The sequence below is a fragment of the Callorhinchus milii genome, unplaced genomic scaffold (assembly GCF_018977255.1).
Source record: "Callorhinchus milii isolate IMCB2004 unplaced genomic scaffold, IMCB_Cmil_1.0 Scaffold22, whole genome shotgun sequence".
Lineage (NCBI taxonomy): Eukaryota > Metazoa > Chordata > Chondrichthyes > Chimaeriformes > Callorhinchidae > Callorhinchus > Callorhinchus milii.
Window position 1 is genome coordinate 882,221 of NW_024704763.1, and position 22,065 is coordinate 904,285.

The 22,065-nt window shown below is 52.9% G+C and overlaps 1 protein-coding gene across 1 annotated transcript; it reads left to right on the forward strand.

The window, feature by feature from the left end:
* The first annotated feature begins 701 nt into the window (after positions 1–701).
* On the forward strand, positions 702–20,803 carry LOC121850583 (A-kinase anchor protein 13-like). Its single transcript, XM_042343031.1, has 7 exons — positions 702–756; positions 10,264–10,307; positions 15,281–15,428; positions 16,228–16,515; positions 17,760–17,898; positions 18,882–19,074; positions 20,119–20,803. Exons 2-7 carry the CDS (start codon positions 10,275–10,277, stop codon positions 20,566–20,568), a joined length of 1,251 nt encoding a protein of 416 aa, XP_042198965.1. The 5' UTR covers positions 702–756; positions 10,264–10,274; the 3' UTR covers positions 20,569–20,803.
* The last annotated feature ends 1,262 nt before the right edge of the window (positions 20,804–22,065 follow it).

The window sequence follows — 22,065 nt, forward strand, 5'->3', positions numbered from 1 at the left end:
GCTCCAGTACATACAGTGGAATGTGAGATCGAGCCAGAACCTTCTGACTCAGAGGTGAGAGTGCTACCCACTGAGTCAAGGTGACACAATGGCTTTGATTTATTTTTATATTCAAAGGAACTGGCTTTGTAAAAGTTTTTAATGGGTGGGGGGGGGGGAAGAAGGATGTAGCTGTGATCTTAAGTGTGTCAGCCTGGCTCAGTGGTAGCACTCTCGCCTCTGAGCCGGAAGGTCATGGGTTCAAGCCCCCACATCAGGACTTGGAATGACATCTGAGTCTAAGCTGACGTTCCAATGCAGCGCAGGGGGAGCGTTGCACTGTGGAAGGTGCCGTCCTTCAGATGAGACGTTAAACCGAGGTCCCGTCTGCCTGCTCAAGTGGACATTAAAGATCTCCCACAGCGCTATTCAAAACGAAAAGGGAGTTCCTCTCTCCCGGGGTCCTGGTCAACAATCCCTAAATAAAATTGGTCACTCACTGCTTGGCTGTTTGTGGGTTCACTGCTGTGCGCAAACTGGTTGCTGGGTTTGTTGTTGTTGCCCCCCACCCCTCCTGTTGACATCTGATGAGCTGCCCTTTGATCTCCCGGTCACCGCCGGCTCCAAATCTGGATGTGAGATTGAAATGTTTTTACGGATCGTGTTATTTTAATATTAAAAAAATACAAACATCAATCTTTAGTTTTCTCCTGTTTCAGGTTCATCCCAAGACTTGCAAAACCATCACCCCACCCGTAGTCGAGCATCGCCTTCTGGGTAAGTCCCACCCGCGCGTTACAGTAACCTTACTGAGCTCACTGTCAGTCTGACCACTGGTGTGAGAGGGGAGCATTGGGGAACCAGAGGGAGGGAACGGGGAAAAGGGGTGTGAGCAGGTAAAGAGTGTCGCTCTATTACACTTCTCCCCAGTGAGGGAATGTTCTCGTCAATAGTCCCAGGTATTATTGCCCCGGGAAAGCGATCGCCAATCGACTAACAACAATGATAACGAGTTGTATTTATATAGCGCCTCTCACACCGGTTCCTGCTGACTGCTGAGTAAACAGAGGCCTGTGGATCAATTGAAATTTTCAAGATTGAGGTGGATAGATGTTTGTTAGGTAAGGGTACCAAGGAATATTGAGCAAAGACAGGTAAATGGAGTTGAGATACAGATACAATGCTGGAACAGGCTCGAGGGACTGCATAGCCTCCTCTTGTTCCTATATTTGTCCCAAAACAATGAATCGGATGGATCGCAGAATAATAATAATAATAATCCTTGCATTTGATACAGCACCTTATCACGTATTCGAGACGTCTCAAAGCGCTTCACAGAATATACTGTGAAGTGGATTGACTGCATTTTGTGGGCGAAATGTGCCCGGCACAGTGCACAGCGTGGCTGTGTAAGTTGCGATGTTAGCAGGCTTGTCAGTATGAAGCTGGTGTGTAATGTCACACAGTGCCGTTGGGTTTATCAGTGAGGTGGGGATTGGATCACATGGGGCGAGCGCGCATTCCCTGAACACCAGCTCTTAGACTCTGAAGTAAACTGATGTCGCAACAGCACAAGATGTTGCTTGGACGATTTCTACAGAGCAGTTGTGTAATGTGGAGCTCTCACTGTGCAAAGGTTGCTCACCATGAGCAGCTCCGTGTGCCCTCTTTTCCCCCCCTCCCCCCCAACACATTTTTCTCACTCAATTCACGACTGTTTGTGGGACACTGCTGTGTGCAATTGGCTGCCGCGTTTCGCCCACAAAATACAGTCACTACGCTTTACAGAATATCCTGTGAGGCGCTTTGAGATGTCCCAACGACATGATAAGGCGCTGTATCGAATGCAAGGATTATTATTATTATATTACATTTGAGGGGAGAGAGAGAGAGAGCGCGGGAAGCATAGAGGCATGAAAGCTCAGCCATAGGCAAGTGTTGGAACCAGAGAGAGTGAGGAAGGACTAGACTGGGCAGGAGACTGTGGAGGCAGACAGGTAGACAAACCGACAGAGAGATGAGATGTGGCTGTGGATGTCCTGAGTCCATTACAGTTGAAGTGCAGCATCCCTGTCTGTGAGCTCAGACAGCAGCCCAGTCCCAGTTCCAGCCTCAGCCCCCCCTCCTGCTTTATGTCACGTTATTTGTGGCCTCCAATCTATTAGGGCTTCAGACTTCCTCTTGCTTATCTCTCATTGTTAGTGAGGCCCTGTACAGAGAGAGGGGGGGAGGCAGCCTTTCATTAACATGAGCCTGTGTAAACCAGTCCATTAGTGACGCTACCTTACTCATTCTGCTGAAGATTGCTGACAATTTGACAGTCTGTCTCCCTCTCCCCTTTTCTCTTTCCTTTTTCTTCCTTCCTCTTTTTCTCTCTCTCGTTTTCTCTCCCTCTCTCCCCCTCTTTCTCTCTCTCCCTCTTTCTCTCTCTCGCCCTATTTTTTTCTCTCCCCTCTTTTTTCTTCTCTATGGCTCTCTCTCTCTTCCCCCATCCCCCTTCTCTGCCCCATCCCCCTCTCTCCTGCCTTTCTCTCTTTTCCCCCCACTATCTCTCTCTTCCCCCACCCCACTTCTTCCCCTACCCATTTCCACCTTGTGCTGTTGTATGAACTCATCTATTAATTGGTACCCGTACTGGCTGCATAGGAACTGTACAAAAGCTATTTGTTTATTTGTTCCCCTCCAACGATTCCCCCCCACCCCCCCACTCTCTTGGCTTGGCTCAGCTCAGTGAAATTGGAGGGGAGAGTGGCTGTTAACCTCTCACAGAGCACTGTGGTAGCTGCACGCTCTCTCGCTCCATCGCTCGCTCGCTCACTCACTGGCTGAGCCAGGCTGTGGTGCAGAGTCTGTTAGTGAGTGGTTCTCTCACTTGTTTCCAGGACGTGCTGTAACTCTTGTCTCAGCCGATAGTAACATAAACCACACTGATGCTGTGATTAGGAATGCAATTGGGGTTTGTCCGACCTGGGCCAGCTCTCCCCGTGGAGAGCTATCATTGTGTGACCTCCTACCTGACGTGAAAGGAGCAATGCAGATGTCATTTTGTTGGTGTTACTCTGCGACAGTCAGCACAGCCTGACTCGGGTATTTACTGTGCGCAATTGGCTGCCGCGTTTCACCCACAAAACACACACAGTCACAGTATATCCTGTGAAGTGCTTTGAGGCATCTGATCAACGTGATTATTGAGTGACCAAATAAAAAATTTAAAAAAAATTTCCGCAGGGATTATTACCCCCTGGAAAAGCCATCAGCCGATCGCCTAGCAAATTTGTATATTGTTATCGCTTGTCCCAGTGGGCCGGCATCTCACTAACTTGTTCCAGTCGATTAGACTGTGTGACACTTCCTGGTCTCTGACCTAAACTCGTCTTTCGCAGCCCTGTCCCTATGCCCAATTATCCCGTGGCTTTGGGGCGTCAGACAGCTATGTTGCTGGGAGGACACAGTGTTTTATTTCTTGAAGAAGTATTTGGCAGAGACACTTTGTTTACAGAGAGAAGCAACGGCTTAAATCATCAGCGTTCCCCTCGCAACACTTCTCGAATGCTCGGGCGTAACTCTCATCACTGCTGAGAATGCCGAGTGACCAATCATAGAATCTTACAGCACAGAAGGAGGCCACTCGGCCCATCGTGCCTGCGTTGGCTCTTTGAAAGAGTTACCAACTAGTCCCACTCGCTCCCCCGCTCTTACCCCAAAGCCTTGCACATTGTTCCTCTTCAAGTCCCTATCCAATTCCCTTTTGAAAGCTCCTATTGAATCTGCGTCCACCACCCTTTCAGGCACTGTTTTCTGGACAGTAACAACTGTCGGGGTAGAAAAATTCTCCTCGTCTCACCTCTGCTTCTTTTATCTTAATTATCTCATATCTGTGTACTCCGCGGTGCTGAATAGCTCTTGTTGTTTCAGTCAGTCAGTGCTGTCTGATGCTGACCGCGGTATAGAGGGGATTGGAGGTAGGTTCAGTGCAGCTCTGTGCACTCGCTCTGCGGGTGGTTTCTGTGGTTGATTATGAAACTATTACAGTACGGGTGTCTCTCCACGTCTCACCTTGCTGAGTGACACAGGCTCGGCATGCTGTGAGTGAGGGAGGGGGTGTTGTTTTGCTCCCCCCCCCCACGTGTTGCCATCCTGTTACAATGTACCTCCCGCGAATAGTGATGGAGCGAGTGATCCTGTGGGAAATGGATCATGCATTGCGCTTTAAGGAGGTTTTATTTCATTAGCCCCCTGATCCCCGGATATATCAGTGGGGTATTGGCCAGTGTCAATGATTTGCAGCTGTCTCCCCACCCCCACCTCCCGCCTCGCCTGTGTCATTGACCGTGGGGTCAGGCCCCAGAGTTAGAGTTAGTGTTTGGAGACGTGTCTGTGCATTCAACACTGGACACTTGTCTTGTGTTTCAGTTAGTTTTTCCAATAGGTGACTTATTTATATTTACATGTTTTTCTCAGTTTCCTACACGGGATAACAACCAGCAGTTTCCATTTCCCCTCTATCCCCAGGCCATGAGGGAGGGGGTGTAGAGTGAAAGGGGGGGAGGGGGTGTGGAGTGAAGGGGGTGTGGAGTGAACGGGGTGTGAAGGGGGAGCGGGTGTGGAGAGAGAGGGGGTTTGGATGGCGGGGGTGGGGGGATGGTGAGGGGTGAATGACGGTGGATGGTGGTGGGGGGTGGCTGGTAGAGAGGGGTGGATGGTGGGGGGATGTGGATGGCAGGGGTGGGAGTGGCTGGCCGGGGGGGGGGGGGGGGGGTGTCACTTAAAAGGAAAAAAAGGATGTTTATAACTCACTTTCCTGCTGTTTCTCTTTCCCCACCACCCGCACGCACAACAAATATCTGTCCAAGGTCCCCACATGTGGGGCACTGGGAGAGAGTGCAGGTCTATGGGCTATAGTAATAATAATAATAATCCTTGCATTTGATATAGCGCTTTTCACGTTGGGAGGACGTCCCAAAGCGCTTGGGTGGGACTCAACTGCAGTGTGTTGGAATAGGGGAGAGGGGGAGAGAGTGAGAGGCATCCACACAATCACAGAGAGTTAGTGTGACAGAGCGTGAAGGGGTTAGGAGCTGAGAGAGGGACACACTGCACTGTTCTCATATCCACAATGGACCTGGTTCCAATCAGTGTGGATATCGGGCTGTTCCCCGGTGCAGTGACAGTCCTGGGGCTGGGCTGATCAGTCACGATGAACACAGCTGAGAGTGAGTGAGTGTGTGTGTGTGTGTGAGAGAGAGAGCCTGTGTGTGTTTCTGAGAGCCTGTGTGTGTGTGAGCCTGTGTGTGTGTGTGTGCGAGCCTGTGTGTGTGTGTGCCTGTGTGTGTGCGAGCCTGTGTGAGTGTGTGCGAGCCTGTGTGAGTGTGTGCGAGCCTGTGTGAGTGTGTGCGAGCCTGTGTGTGTGTGTGCGAGCCTGTGTGTGTGTGTGCGAGCCTGTGTGTGTGTGTGAGAGCCTGTGTGTGTGTGTGAGAGCCTGTGTGTGTGTGTGCGAGCCTGTGTGTGTGTGTGCGAGCCTGTGTGTGTGTGTGCGAGCCTGTGTGTGTGTGTGCGAGCCTGTGTGTGTGTGTGCGAGCCTGTGTGTGTGTGCGCGAGCCTGTGTGTGTGTGCCTGTGTGTGTGCGAGCCTGTGTGAGTGTGTGCGAGCCTGTGTGAGTGTGTGCGAGCCTGTGTGTGTGTGTGCGAGCCTGTGTGTGTGTGTGCGAGCCTGTGTGTGTGTGTGTGCGAGCCTGTGTGTGTGTGTGTGCGAGCCTGTGTGTGTGTGCGAGCCTGTGTGTGTGTGCGAGCCTGTGTGTGTGTGCGAGCCTGTGTGTGTGTGCGAGCCTGTGTGTGTGTGCGAGCCTGTGTGTGTGTGCGAGCCTGTGTGTGTGTGCGAGCCTGTGTGTGTGTGCGAGCCTGTGTGTGTGTGCGAGCCTGTGTGTGTGAGAGTGTACACACGGTGTTGGTGACAGCTGTTGGGAGCATTGTTAGGCAGGACATGAGCCAGAGTCATCTACATCCTGTTCTGAATTTCCGTCTCCTCGCGATGATGTCACTGGAAACTAAAGTTGGTTTTACACGAGGATGAGTGTGAGTTGTATCTTTACACAGACTGGCTTTGGCCCAGGTCCCTCGGGCAGGATTCTCACTAACGCTTTCCCCAATTCTTTGTTCCTTCGACTGTTCCTTCGACGAGTCGTTTAATACCTGAATCTCGCAGTCATTCCTGGTAATTCTTTGGAATGAGTTCCTGCCGTCCCTCGCTAGCCTGGCTCTGTCCCTGCTTCGCTAGACACCCCTCTCTACCCCCCGCTAACGAGATGCATCCCCATCTCTCTGGACCCCCCTCCCCCTCCCCCATTGGTGCTCGCTCCACCATCGCAGGTACCGATGTTCGTTCTCCTGCCTGCGTAAATTTCTTGCTATAAAGTATTGTAATGGTGCCATATCACAAGGGATACCGTGTCGCATCATATAGCTTTCGAGAGAGAGAGGGAGAAGTTTATTTATTTTTGACTTTTTTTTCCCCTCTGAGCTTCTGTCTGTGAGGCTGTTTGAGGTTCTTTCTCTCTCTCTCTCTGTGTCTCTCTCTCTGTCTCTCTCTGACTCTCTGTGCCTGTAAATGGCAAGCACGGTGCTGCCCTGAGCAGCGTACTAGGATTGGACCAGCTCACACTGTACAGGACATCCTGCTCTCATCTCAGCATTACCTAAATCAATCTCGACTCCAGTAAAAAAAAGGCTTTTGAGAGCAGGATGAGATCAGCGGGAATAATTAGAGCCAAACTGATAATCCTCTTGTCTCACGCTGACCAATTTATCGGGCCTGTGTGTCTCTTTCTCCAGTGACATCTAGAGTCCCTGTGTGCGCGTGTGTGTGTATGTGTGTGTGGAGAGGCAAGCCGTGGCAGTCGCTCAGGCCTTATATTCTCGGCTGTCGGTGTGTTTGAGGTGGGGGCTGTCCTCTTTCCCCTCCCGCTCTGTGGAAAATCATCATTTATATTAAAGCATTCACATTCCTGTGCCTAGGCTGGACGGTCTCATAGGCTTAGGCTAGATTACATTTGACTGTGCCAGCGTGTGTGTGTGTCCCTCTCTCTGTCTGTGTATGTCTAACACCGTGTGTGTGTGTGTGTCTTTTTCTCCTTGTGACTGTTTAATCTTCTTTCTGAACCCTTTCCAAAAAATCACTCCCTTGTTATGTTTCTGTGATGAGTTGTGGGGTGTGGTGGGGTTAGATATCAGACAAAAGCAGGAGGTGTAAAGCTCTCTGGGAGGGGATTGTTTTCTTTGATTCTAGTTCCTCAAATAGTTCTTTTTATCTCTGAACTCTTCAAACCGTGTTCTCACACCATGTCTGATACAGGAGGGAGTACAGGGGATTAGTTGGGGTGGGGGCTCACGTACAGTGTAAACACGGACACAGATTTCTTCGCGCTCTCTCTAACCTGCAGTAAACTGTGATTTTACAACATACTGTAATAAACATTCCATTGGATACCGTGCAATCTGTGTGCACCTGAGCCAGGCAGCAGCGGGGTGGAGTCCTGCAGCTTAGTGGTTAGAGCGCTCGCCTCGCAAGCGACAGGACCCTGATTGCATGTCCCACAAATAGCCGTGGACCTAGCGACTAATTTTATATTTGGGGGATTGTTGGCCAGGACACACCCCCCCCCCCCCCCACCCACCCACTCCGCCCTCCCCCACCCCAGATAAAGCCTGCAGTGCCTTGGGACGTCCTCCTGACGTGAAAGGCGATCTATAAATGTAGTTTTGTTGGTTGTTGTTGTTGCACATGTACAGGTGGGGAGCGTATGATCAACAGCAGTCAGCTGTCATTGGCTGTGCCGTGCGTATAAATAGCATGGAAGCCGACTTACAGGAAGTACTGTTTTAGACACTTCCTTTTCAAATAAAGCGCCACTCGCACACTGCTCCGCTCCTCACAGCGGAAGCCGAACAGGAGCCAAACTATGGTAACATGTGCTTCCTGCACAGAGCTGCTCTCCAGAGATAACACCAGCAAAGGGATTCGGTCACACACATTTCAGCCCCCGCACGGACATCACTCATGAGAAACTTTCATTTGCTTGTCATGTTTATTGGTGGTTGCCATAGACACACTCTGATGCTTTGGGCATGTCCCCCCCCCCCCCCCCCATCCCACAATATCTATTGAACCAACAAAGAGGAAATCTGGAACTCTCTTGGTCCCCCAAAAGGCGGTGGATATTGGATTCATTGAAATTTTCAACACTGAGGTGGAGAGGTGTTTGTTGGGTTAGGCTATCAAGGGATATGCGGCAAAGGTGGGTAATTGGAGTTGAGGTTCTGATCAGCCATGATCTTACAGAATGGTGGAACAGGCTCCAGGGGGCTGAATGACCTTCACCTGTTCCTATGTTCATAAACAAAAAATTGCGTCAGAGTCCGTCATGTCTGCATTGCCAACACTGTTTCACCACCTTTTCACATGGGAGGGTGCTGCTCAAATTGCCGGCATCGGTTGTCAACAAAACACACAGTCACTGCAGGTCCGCTTTGTGTTGCTGATGGCCTGTGGAGGGAGGTTGCCTCCTGCAGCTTCAGGGCTTCAGTGATGGAGGGTGGGGACGGGCTCGGAGATTATTAGTCACTAATGTAACCTTGGTTAGTGAACGGGAACTCACATCCGCTGTCGAATCTACAAATCAACGTTGTTGTGGCTACAAGAACCTCATCGAATTCTAATTAACCTTCAGTGGCTCGGCACCTCGTTGACAAACGTCCAGCAACATGAAACCAGCAGCCAGTGTAACCAGCACTGAGCTGGGGCATTGTGCAAGTGTCCGCAAAGTCCGCTTACAAAACAGTGATATGAGACGACAGAGGAGCTGAAACAGAGATGCATTTGGCCTCGCCATTCCATCCATGTTACAGACGATGTAGCACCGAACATGGCGACGGATCATTACCTACCGTTAGCTCACACACTCACCCTCACCCATACACACACACTCACCCTCACCCTCCCAAGCACACTGACTCACTCACGGACACTCACACACACACTCGCCCACACTCACACATACTCGCAGACACTCACCCACACACACACTCACACAGACACACACTCACATACACACCAATCCTCTGGACGTTGTCTAAAGACAGTTAAACACTTGTACTGAATGCATCCACTTTACAGTGTATCCTGTGAAGCGCTTTGAGACGTCTCAACGATGTGATAAGGCGCTGCATCAAATGCAAGGATTATTATTATATAACGAGGGGCTGAGTGCGGCAGAGGGATAGAGACAGCGAGTTTCTGCGGATCTGGACTCAGTAACTGATGGTAGCTGTGAAGTGGACCCAGTGATAATTTATCCCGTTGTAAAACCGTGGAGATTCTCAGCAGAAAGTTGGAAGAAATGTCATTTCCTTATTTGCAGCTGGTTGTGAATAGTTTGGTGCTGAGATAGATGTTGCCTCGCGTCTGTCTCTGAGCTGGGGGTGGGGGGTGGGTGGAGGTTGAACTGCTCTGATTACTGTGTAGGAGAGAGAGCAGCCTTGCACAACAGTTTGAGTTGGATGCTACGTCCCTGTGGCCTGTGTTTCTGGGCTGTGTTTGTGTTGGAGAACATTCTTGTTTTCGACCCTTGAAATTCTATAGAAAAACCTAAACGTCAGCCTTTAAGTCGCTGGCAGTGCAGAGTTCCTGGGTTCGGAGCCTGACTGGCTTCTGTTTGTGGCTTTAATAGGGAAAAGGAAACCCTCGCCAAAAACAATGTTTAAAAATATATATATCAGCGTTTGGGTGAAAATAAAACCTACAAGACCAACCCCCCCCCCATCTTGCTAAAGGCTGTTTTATACTGTATAACCCTCCGGCCTCAGCGTGTCACAGACTGACTGACTGGCCACATGTGGTCCACAACAATGACACCAAGCTTAATATCACTAAACACTTTTGGTCTGTGGCAGTCCAAATCTTTGCAATAGCTCCCTCTCTCTTTAATTCTTTACTTTCTCCCCCTCTCTCCCTCCCCCCTGCTCTTTAACCTTGTCCCCTCCTGCCTGCAGTAATGTATGTCTCTCTCTGATCTCCATTTTGCCCACAAAATATACAGTCACTCCACTTTACACTATATCCTGTGAAGTGCTTTGAGACATCTCGAAGATGTGATAAGGCGCTGTATCAAATGCCATTATTATTGTTGTTATTCTGTTTCACACTCAGGCGCGGGGAAATCTCTGAAATCTCTTATTCAGCTGAACATCAATAAGGTCACATTTGCTAATTTTCTTTCTCCTTCCCTTGCAGTTCCCTGTGTCATGAAACTTGAACCAAACCAAGCTCCATTGTGCGTAAGTAGCGCTGAACATTCTGTCAGAATCGCAGGAAGAGGAGTGTTGGTTGAGCTCTGCGTAAAGCTCCTGTACACAACGTTCATAAACCAGTCCGGGGTATCTCATTAAGGATATATTTCTTGGTGTCTGTCCTGAAATTAAGGGTGTAGGACGCTAAGCTGCGTGGGGTGGGGAGGGGGGGGTGGCTGTATAAGTTGCTGTTGAAATTGATATTGATGTGTGATGATTCAGTGCAGCTATTGGAGTGTGCGGTGTCCAGCTCAGAAGCCCAATGTTAGCGGAGAGAGACGGGGGGAGGGGCTGCGGTGAGCGGTCTCTGGCTAACCAGGAGAAAATCAGCCTGGGGTGGGGGCAAACACAAAGGGAGGGGTGGGGGTTATTTCCAGCGAGTGGTTGACCGGCCACGTGTCGAGACTCGTCAGTAAGCGACGTGGGTCAGTCACTGTTTCCTCCTTGATGTATCTCGGCGCTGAAGTGGTTCAGTATCTGATCGGCTATTCTATTGCCCACGTCAACCATCATCGCAATGTGTTAAACACAGCGACAAGTCACCGCTGCTGTTGGGGCTGTTTATAGCTCGCGGCCGGCCGTTGGTGTGATTTTGAAATCCTTCCATTATTTATAACCAGAGGAACTGCACAGCTCCTCAGACTCTACCCCTCTTCCCCTTTTCTACTTCTTTACCTCACCCCCCACCCACCCCCCTCCACCACACACACTCACACATGCACGCACAGGCACACGCACAAGTACATACACGCACGCGCTCGCGCATACGCACATACATGTATAAACCCTCAGCCATGATTCCCGGTGTTGTTGTGAATTGAATTCCTGACGCTGGAATTTTCAGACCACAAACCAGCTGTTCACTGGGAGCGACTGAACCAAACCTCACCCGCTGGCACACCGGGCTTGGTGTGGGTCAGGGATGGGGTGGGGGCTGGTTTAGCAGGGATGATGGCTTGGTGGGGGAGGGGGGCTACCAATTGAGCCAAGCTCGCGGCAAAACACAAGTTATCGGCCGTCACGTGGGGCTCCTGACTCGTTGCTCACGGGGTTTATCGCTGACAGGCGTGTGCATTACACACGTGTTCTCTGCCCCGTGGTATCTCAGCGTGTTGGCAGCGGTCGCCTGTTTGACACTGGCTGTGGAGAGCGCGCGCTGTTTGTTTAGCTGGCAGGGCCCTCCCGAGCAGCGTTTCCTGAGGAGAGCTTTATCGGCCTGTTTAATGGATGGTGTAATTGTTCCCAAATGCCTGACACAGTTGCTATTATGGAATATTAATGCAATAAACTGTGTCCGGCCATCCGCTCCCCTCCCAAAGCTGTGAGCCCTTTGTGTGCGCTGAGTGATGCTCTCTCTCGCTCTCTCTATCGCTTTCTCTCTCTCTGCAGCGCTGGCTATAGGGATATTGTGGTGTGGAGGATGTGGTTTGGAAACTGCAGATCCTAAATTCATCTCTTCCTCCTCCCCCTTAGCCCCGCACCCCTCCTCCCCCACCACCACGACCCACTGTCTAGGTGCTCTGAGATGTTACCCCGCGTGGAGGGTGCCATACAAGTGCAAGTTGTTGTTGTTGTTGTGCGGAAACCCTTTGCAGATTAAGCAATGATCCGTTTGCTGGGTATGTCATCTGTCAGTGGTAACGTTTCAGTGTGGAGAGTACAGCTTCAGAGAGCACGAGTGAGAGAGTGCGTGTGTGTGGGGGGGGGGTGGTGGTGTTGCAGACGCCTCTGCTTCCAGCTCTCCCCCCCCCCTCCCCATCCCTTATCTTTTCCCCCTCCCCACCCCGTCTTTGGGGTAAGAGGGAGCAAGGAGAGTATTTCAGTTTGGTGGTTTGGCTGCACAGTAACAGTGTGTGGCTGAGTTCACTGCTCGGTTGGGTTACCAGCCGGACTCCAGGGATGATCCGGGCAAAGACACACAGACACAGCATTGAAACTCGGCCAAAGTATGACTCATCCGGGCCAAACCCTTGTCCCTGAAGCAAAGGTTCAGTTTGGGGTGGAAATGACACCAGGGCCCTGGAGTGAGTGTGTATCGTAACGTCTGTGATTCCCTGTTCATAACGACAGATCGACCCACATGATTTTTTAATTGAAAGGGAGAATGTGTTAATGAACAAAAGAAGTTAGGTTTACATAAGAACATAAGAATTAGGGCAGGAATAGGCCATTCGGCCCCTCGAGCCTGTGTCCCGCCATTCGATAAGATCGTGGCTGATCTTCTGACCTAACTCTAATTACCTGCCCTATCCCCATATGCCCTAATGCCTCAGTGTTTTAAAAATCTATCAGTCTCAGCCTTGAAAATGCTCGGCCTATCCTCATAGGTCAGTCCCCTCATCCCAGGAACTAACCGAGTGAATCTACGCTGCACCCCCTCGAGGACAAGTATGTCCTTTTTTAAATAAGGAAACCAACACTGCACACAATACTCTCGGTGCGGTCTCACCAAGGCCTTGTACAGTTGCAGCGAGACTTCCCTACTCTTGTACTCTAAACCTTTTGCAATGAACGCTAACATGCCGTTCGCCTTCTCAGTTGCTGTTGCACCTGCAAACTAACTTTTTGAGACTGGTGAACACGGACACCCAAATCCCTCTGCACACTAACTGTGGAATCCTATAGCTCAGTGGTTAGAGCACTCGCTTTGCAAGCGAGACACCTGGGTTGAATTCCAGGCAGAGGGCGAAACCTTGGGCAAGTTTCCTCACTCCATACAGCCTAATAATAATCCTCCAAAACCAAAAACAATAATAAATTGGTCATTTTCAATCCACGACTGTTTGTGGGACATTGCTGTGCGCAATTTGCTGCCGCGTTCGCCCACAAATATACAGTCAATTCATCTTACAGTGTGTTCTGTGAAGCGCTTTGGGATGTCCTCCCGACGTCAAATGTAATGTAACCCTTTAATCGGGTTCCCGTGCTGCTTCGAACCCCTTCAGTCGGGTTTCCGTGCTGCCCATAGCACAGAAACTGCCCTGGCCAAGGTCACCAATGACATCCTGACCACCTGCGACCAAGGCTCCCTCTGCCTCCTCGTCCTCCTCGACCTATCGTCAGCATTCGATACGGTCGACCACACTATCCTCCTCCACCGCTTGTCCTCCCACCTCAACCTTCAAGGCCCTGTCCTTGAGTGGTTTAGGTCGTACCTCTCCCACCGTCTTCACTTTGTCTCCACAAATGGTTTTTCCTCCGGTCCCCACATTGTCTCGTGCGGTGTCCCTCAAGGCTCTGTCCTCGGTCCCCTCCTCTTCACCCTCTATATGCTCCCCCTGTGGTGACATCATCCGCAGACATGGGGTTAACTTCCACATGTATGCGGATGACACCCAACTCTACCTTTCCTCCTCTACCCTCAACTCCACGACCCCCGATGTCCTGACAGCTGCCTGTCCGACATCGAGTCCTGGACGAGAGATAACTTTCTTCAGCTCAACGTGCGAAAAACCGAGGCCCTCCTGATTGGCTCACGTCAGCGCCTCCGCACCTCAGGCGCTGACAGCATCAGCATCCAAGGCTGCACTCTCCACCTCTCAAAGGCAGTCAGGAACCTCGGCGTTTTGTTCGACCCTGAGCTGTCCTTTCTCCCTCATATCCGCACCACAACTGGCACCGCCTTCCATCACCTCCGGAACATCGCCAGACTACGGCACTACCTCACCCCTCACGCTGCTGAAACTCTGGTCCACACCTTTGTCACCTCAAGGCTGGACTATGGGAACTCTCTCCTCGCCGGCCTTCCCGGCCCTCCCTCCACACTGCAGGTCATTCAGAACTCTGCAGCTCGTGTACTGTCCCGCACCAGGCTTCGGACCACATCACTCCCACCCTCGCTCGCCTCCACTGGCTCCCCATCCCCCAGAGGATCAAATTCAAGATCCTCACCCTCACCTACAAGGCCATTCACGGCTTCGCTCCCTCCTACCTTTCTGACCTACTATCCCCCTACCTACCTGCCCGTACCCTCCATTCCTCTGGCTCTGGTCTGCTCCACATCCCCCGCCCCAACCGCCCTACCATCGGTGGCCGTGCCTTCAGCCTCTCAGCCCCGAGGCTCTGGAACTCTATCCCCAGTGCCTTCGCATTGCCTCCTCCCTTTCCTCCTTCAAGGCCGGTCTCAAGACCTTTCTCTTTGACCGTGCCTTCAGCTCCCCTCTCGACTCTCTACCCCCTCCTCGCTCCCTCCCTTCCCTCCCCTCACCCTGACCATTTCCCCCCAATGCTCGGGTCCTGACCCAACTGTACAGCGCCTTGGGACGTCCTCCCGACGTGAAAGGCGCTCAATAAATGGAATCTTGTTGTTGTTGTTGTTGTTGTAAGGATTATTATTATTATTCCTCTAACACTAATCTCTCCCCCTCTAGAAAATAATCTGTTTTTCTATTTTTTCCTACCTAGGTGAATAACTTCACATTTCCCCACATTAAATTCCATCTGCCACCTCCTCGCCCACTCCCCTCGCCTATCTATATCCCGCTGCAATCTTTTTGCGTCACCCTCAGAGCTCACTCTCCCACCGAGTTCAGTGTCATCCGCGAATTTAGAAACGTTAAATTCAATGTCCTCGTCGAGATCATTGATGTAAATTGTAAATAGCTGAGGCCCAAGCACTTTCTCTCGCAACCACTTGAAGTGTTTGTGCTGTTCAGGGTTTGGTGGGTAATGCACGGATCGCTTTTCCAGGAGTAACAATTCCTCCAAAAACATGAAAGTAATTTTGGTCGCTCAATCCACGACTGTTTGTGGGGACACCGCTGTGCGCTATTGGCTGCCGCGTTTCACCCACAAAATACACAGTTAATTCACTTTTCAGCCCCCGGGGGAGGGGGTCTGGCGGGGATGTGTGTGTGGGGGGGATGCGAAGTGCAGGGGCTGGCGGTGGGGGAGGGGGGGCTGAATCTCTGACGAGCTGTGTGGCTGACTCTCGCCCCCCCACCCCTCCGCTCTCTCCGCAGGGGGAGTCGGTGCTGACTGTGCTCCTGGACGAGGGACCTGAGATTGAAGATGGCTTAGCCCTGTACCTGGTTTTCTTTGGCTCTGGTCAGCAGCACGTGACCAGCACACACAGGGCAGCCCCCAGCACACTGCACACTGTGGCCCCCGGTAAGTCACAGCGGTCTGTACATAGCCCACATCTGTTTACACGCACAGCAAAGCCATCTGGCCTCCTATATAGGTACTTATGTGATGCCAACATACATCCCTTTCTCTCTTTCGCTCTCCATCTCTTTCTTTCCCTTTCTTTCTTTCTCTCTCTCTATCTCTCACTTGCTTGCTCCTTCTCTCAATCTCTCTCTCCCCTGACAGCTGGCATGTGTGGTGATGATTGAGGGTAAGTTTGACTATGATTTATGTCAGATCACAACACATCCATTTCACAGCCAGTTCCCTTGTGATGTACAGGTTGTGTGTGCATTTGTTACCAACCTAAGGAACCCCCACTCCCTCTCTCTTTATAATAATCCTTGCATTTGATACAGAGCCTTATCACGTCGTCAAAACTTCTCAAAGCGCTTCACGTACCTTTGTTTGCTAATAAATCCGGTTGTTATTCAATTGGTGGATTTCTGGGGATAATAATCCCTCCAAAAAATGGAGATCACTCAATCCACGACTGTTTGTGGGACGCTGCCGTGCACAATTGGCTGCCGTGTTTCACCCACAAAATACAGAATCAATTCACTTTACAGTATATTCTGTGAAATGCTTTGAGACGTCTCAACAACGTGATAAGGCGCTGTATCAAATGATAGGATTATTATTTCTATTATTGCTATTATTATTACACTGTTCATTAAACAGAAGTGAAACAAGCATAAAGCGTTTCCTAGGCAGAGGATGTTCCCACCTCCTGCGCTGTGTGTGTGAGTGACTATCTGTACGTTTTCCTTCCTCTTTGCAGCTCACAACTGCTGTGAAACGGTGCGAGTGGGACTGTATGCCTGCGGGGCGGGGGATGCGGTCCAGGTGCTGGCCGAAGAGAGCTTCCAGTACGTTCCGGACATGGCTCGCACCATCCCGTTGTTCCTGGGGGCCAGCGCCGGCTCCGAGGAGGCCCCGGGGGGCCCTGGGTTCCTGGGAGACTTCTCTGTCCCGGTCGAGGATCTGGATAAAGACCTGAGGTTGGCGGTGAAACATCTGGCCCTGTCCTCGCTGGGGGGCGTTCCAGCCCCGGGAGAGCTCCCCCCAGGTAGGGATGGCAGGGAGTGGGGGAGTGGGGGGAATCCCTGGAATTGGAGGGGCTCTGAGTGTGGTCTACACCTGCTGCTGCCACGCTCTCTACTCCCCATCACAACTACTGCAGAACGCAGTGCGTTGGATATCGATCTTGCGCGAGAACGCAAGCTGATTTGTCTCCCCACCTGCTTCTCTTCCTCCTCCCGCCCCCACCCCCCCACCACCCTCACTGCCTGGGCAACAGGTGTGTGGGAAGTGAATGTTTTATGTTCTGTCACCTTGAACTTTGAGGATGTCCTTGAGGTGGGTTGGGGTTGAGACTGGCGGTTGGGGTTAGGATTGGAGTTGGGGGCTGGGTGGGGGAGGTTGGACCTGGGCTGGGCTGAGGGTCGGGTTAATTTTCTCCGGAGTTGCTGGGTTACGGAGGCTGGTACCTGACTCCCCGCTGAGGAAGGTTAATGGTTACAGTTAGTGCCTTGTTGACCCCTCGATCGCACAGCGCTACCTTTGTCTCCAGCTCAGGACAACCACTCCATGTCTAGTTACTGTTAGGATATCACTGTCGTGACTCTGGCTAACCAGAGCTGACTCCAGGAGGTTTCTCTTGTTTGGGAAGTTATGACTCAATAAGCTCTCGCAGGGGAGGAGTAATGTGAGGAGGGTCTTTTTATCCCTCTGTTCACCAAAGTGTGCCTCTCCTCCCCTCTCCTTTCTCTCTCCTCCCCTCCTCTCTCTCCTCTCCCCTCTCCTCCCCCTCTCTCCTCTGCTCAGCGCTTTAGTGACGGGGCTCCAGAGAGATGGTAGAGTCACCGTGGCTCACGTCCTGTGGTGAAACTCTGCTCACAGGAGCCAGGGCGGGTTTGTGGTTTGCGTGACTTCTGTATAAATGGTTTAACCCACCTGTGCAGTCTGGACACCGCTGTTTCCCATCGCTCCCCACCTCACAGATTACCAGAAGTTTAATCTGATTAAGGTTTTTGCCCGAACTTCTCACTCCCCCTCTGCCACCCACCCCTCCCGCATCCTCCTCTCCCCGCTGTCCCCCTACAGTCACCTTCCCTCTTCCCCCAGACTCGGCTTCATGCTCTGTCACTGTCAAGCACTCTGGGGCGCTACCCTGCCTGAGCATGTGCCTGAGGGGTGGGTGTGTGTGTGTGATGGAGCCTGACACGTATGTGTCTGTGTGTGTGTGTGTGAGAGAGAGCGATGGAGCCTGACATGCGTGTGTGATGGACACTGACGTGTGTGTATTTACAGGTTCGGTCCCAGTGGAGACACTGATGACCTTGGCAGCGAGGCTGGGCTGGCCTGGGCTGAGTCTCCCCTCCTTCTTGCTGCGACCGCCGGACCCTCCCACTGACCCTCACATCCAGGGGCTGCTGGAGCTGCTCAGAAGGTAAGTCTCCCCGCGCCCCCCCACCACCAACCCCACAAGCTGTGATCCTGTATAAATGTGTAACCAATGGTGGAGCGGAGGTAGTGGGTTGGAGTGTAAGGAGGTCGGGGAGAGAGGGGCAGGGAGGTACCAGGGCATGAAATCCCTCGTGACTTTCTTTCTCAAACCTTTCGGATCACTCAGTTCACTGTGGCGAGGAGAGTGAGCCGGGTGACGAGACACAGAGTATGTGCGTGTGTGTGTGTGTGTGTGTGTGTACGCACGCGCAGGTGGCCACATGATGTGTGCCCAGGTATCTAATTACAGGTGTGCAGGAAGCAGCCTCGCACAACAGGTGCAATGGAAAGTGCCAGCGCGGAGACTGTGGCCTCTTAAGCTCCACCGCAAGGAATCTTTCCCACCTGGGAAAAGCACACACACACTGCACCGGGATAAATAACCGGCTCTTTTATTTGTTTGTGACGTCAGAACCATCGCCGTGTTTCCGTGTTTGTGGGACGCTGCTGTGCGCAATTGGCTTGCACACTTCCCCCAGAAAATACACAGTCGCTGTGCTTTAATTAGCGTACATCCTGCAAAGCGCTTTGAGACGTGTCGACGACATAGCGCCTGAGGTGACTGAGTGTGGGGGGGAGGGGGAGGGGGCTACTTACCGGTCTCCACTAAGACAACAACTTACATTTACACAGCGAATTTCACTTCACCCTCTGCTGATCTGATCGCGGGCTGTGCCTGGGATATTCCCCCGGGGCTGTGTGTGTGTAGGGCTCACCTGCTCTGTGCTCAGCACCTACCCCCCCCCCCCCCCACACCACCACCAGCACCATCTCGACTACACAAGACTGTCAGAGGCCTCCGGAGGTGCCCGCTGTGTGCCAGGCTGGACTGTGCCGCTCTCCGATGCTCCACAAACCCCTGATGCTGTGCTGGGTGGTGGAGGCCGTGTGCTACTGGTCTCATCGCTGCTGCTTGTGTCTCCCCAGGGTGCTGCCGGCCACAGACCAGCCGAGTGACGACACCCCCATCGTGTCCTCGGCCGAGGGCTGTGTTAGGTTCCACCGTCGCTCCAACATCTACTCCTACACCGTCAACAGCCCCCGAGGAGCTGAGCCCAGCCATGTGCAACACAACATCACTGAGCTCCAGCGGCACATCCAGTCCCACAGGCAGCAGGTGGTGAGTGTTCCTGGCTCCCCTCTCGCTCTCGCTCTCCCTCTCGCTTCTCTTTGTGCTTCTGTTCCAAAATGGAGCCTGTCGTTTGTTGGGGAAGTGTGTTTGGAGTGCAGTACTAGCAGCAGGACTTGCTACGGCCTTTGATGTGTGTGTGTGTGTGTGTGTCTGGGGGTGGTGTGCGGGTGGTGTGTGTGTGTGCGGGTGGTGTGTGTGTGCGGGTGGTGTGTGTGTAGAGTGGGGGATGTGTGTGTAGGAGGAGGGTGTCTGTGCCGTGTTTGTGAAGAGCCTGGTGTTCCCGGTCGCTCTGACCCGGTATCTGCCCATCGCGAACAGTTACCAGGGAACCGAGTCTGTGCCTGTGGATGTCTGAGGCTGTTATCTGGTCTATTTCTCAGCTCGGGGTCTGGGCTGATGGGCACAAGCTGTGGTGATTGCAGCCCCTGTGCTGTGCTGGTGATCAGCTGTGATCACCGTTAGCCTGGGTTGTGTTGATGGTTTGGGGTGGATCAGATCCCCTTCTGTTTTCAGCACAATTTCTCTTTTGACAAGGTCACGAGGGTCAGTGACCGATTACAGGTCCCGCTCGTGTCTCTGCGCTGGGAGAGACGGTGTCTGAACCGGATGCGCTTTTGTGGAGTCTTGCAGCTCAGTGGTTAGAGCCCTCGCCTCGCAAGCGAGAGGACCCGGGTTCGATTCCCGTGCGAGTCAGGGTGAAACCTTAGGCAAGTTTCCTTACTCCACACACACGCCTCTGTTTATCGAGCAGCAGTAGGAACCGGGTTGTTCGTGGATTGTCGGATCACTTTCCGGGGGTAATAATCCCTTCAAATAAAAAAAGTTGGTCACTCAATCCACGACTGTTTGTGGGACGCTGCTGCGCGCAATTGGCTGCTGCGTTTCATCCACAAAATATTCAGTCAATCCACTTTACTGTGTATCCTGTGAAGCGCTTTGAGACGTCTCTAAGACGTGATCAGGCGCTGTATCAAGTGCAGGGATTATTATTATTAATATATTCCTTTTCCTCTTTCCCTTTTTTGGAAACAGGAAGCACGTTTGGCCAGTGAATCCTCTCCTCAATCGCAGCCCACGGACACGAAGACAGAGATGGGGCACGGAGCAAGTGGGAGTGAGGCGAAGGAGGGTCTCACAGAGACCGTAAACGTCAACGAAAATAATCCTCAGGAGATCGCCGTGGAGGGGTCCGAGGATCTGCCGAGCACGAAGCCTTCGGAGGGGGAAGGGGCGGGTGGTGGGGAAGCCCCGGTTGTGGAGCCGGGCTGCGGGAGGACAAGGAAGAGCCCACTTTACCAGCGGAGTCCGGGAGCACAGCTGACACCAGCGCCTGTCCACATGTGCAGGAGGCGGGCGATGTCACTGAGCTCAGCCCGGCCCGCGGGAGGGAACAGGGCACTTTGTGTCTGGACATCGGCCGCTGCGAGGAGTCTGTGCCTGAACCAGATGTGGCTGAGACCGAGGGGACGGGCTCCGCCGTGAGCGTCAGCGAAGGAGCCGGCGGTGAGGCTGAGCGCCACGCGGGCACGGATCGAGCCGAGGCTCCGGGAGAACAGGGGAGGGAGACCGAGGACAGCCGGGAACACGCGGGGCCAGGGGCAGGGGATGAGCAGGAGTCGGCTGCCCAGTGTGGAGTCACTGCGGAGGAGGGTGAGGGTGGAGCCGAGCCCGAGAGCGATGGTGTTTCGGTCGAGTCGAGCGGAGAAACGGCGATGGTGGTGAACACGGAGCCGGAGCTGCCGGTGACTGAGGTGGGGGTCGGAGCCGGTGTCTGCCCACCTGCCCCGGGCTGTGCGTCTGCTGAGTCGGGCTGTGACGTCCTGGTGGTGGTGGTGGCGAGCGAGGGTGAGGTGGGGTTAGGCTCGGAGCCGGAGAGGGATGTGGCGGAGACGTCACATGATGACCAGCTCAACACCAGCTCCGAGACCGCGGAGGAGGTTCCGGGCTGCTCCTCCACCGACCGGCAATGTAATGCCGGGAGCGAGGAGAGCGCCGGCGAGGAGAGGGAGCTCAGGGGCAGCGGTGAGCAGACGGGGAGCGTGGGAGCAGAGCTGAACTGCCTGGCCACTGGGCCCAGCATGGAGACGATGGAGACGGAGACGGTGACGGTGAAAGCTCCCGGGGAGGGTGACGAATGGTCCCAGGAGGTTGACGAGGCTTTAGAGAGAGAATCTTCCTCCTCGTGTGAGGAGTGCAACGAGGATGTGTTCTCGGGGGAATTCCTGCCCTGGGAGGAGGTGAGGAGCAGCCCGGTTGCCGATGGCGAAGAAGATGGAGAGGAAGAGGACGGCCGATCAGTACGTGTGGTGGAAGCCGGTGATCGTGGGGATCGGGTGGAGCTGGGGATCCCGGCCAGGCCTGGGGACACCGCAGCCGATCCCCCAAACCAGGAGGTGGCGCTCAGCGTTGAGGAGGAGCTGCCTGTGCACGGAGACAGCGGGGGGCTCCAGGCCGCTGCCGTCAGGGAGGGTGGTCCCGGTCAGGCTGGTCCCCACGGCACAGAGTGCAGCCTCCTCCCTTCCTCCCCAGAGACCAGCGCGGATGAGAGAGGGTCCGATGAGGAGTTTGACGCTCTGCCGCTCGCCAACGGGGGTCTGGACACGGCGGATTTGACAGGTGAGTGACACCGGCTGCTCTTCAACCACTCATGCGGTCAACCCCCTAGCCCCTCCCCCCTCTACCCCTGCTCTCCACCCCTCCTGATCCCAACCCCCAGCTCGGGTCCAAATCCCTGACTGTCCAGCGCCTTGGATGTCAATTCACTTTACAGTGTATCCTGTGAAGCGCTTTGAGACGTCTCGAAGACGTGATCAGGCGCTGTGTCAAATGCAAGGATTATTATTATTATTGTACCTTTCACATCTCGTTAACGTTAATGTTAACATCCCGGCCAACAATTCCCCCAAAGTAAAAATTTGTCACTGGCTTTCTGGGACAATGCCGTGTGCAAACAGTCACTCCATTTCACAGTAAATCCTG

Bases quoted from the DNA above. Each gene is read 5' to 3' on its own strand.
- LOC121850583 (XM_042343031.1), top strand. From the start codon at position 10,275: ATGAAACTTGAACCAAACCAAGCTCCATTGTGC. The intron at 15,429-16,227 runs GTAAGTCACAGC...TCCTCTTTGCAG, and splicing joins ACTGCACACTGTGGCCCCCG to CTCACAACTGCTGTGAAACG. The intron at 17,899-18,881 runs GTAAGTCTCCCC...GTGTCTCCCCAG, and splicing joins CTGCTGGAGCTGCTCAGAAG to GGTGCTGCCGGCCACAGACC.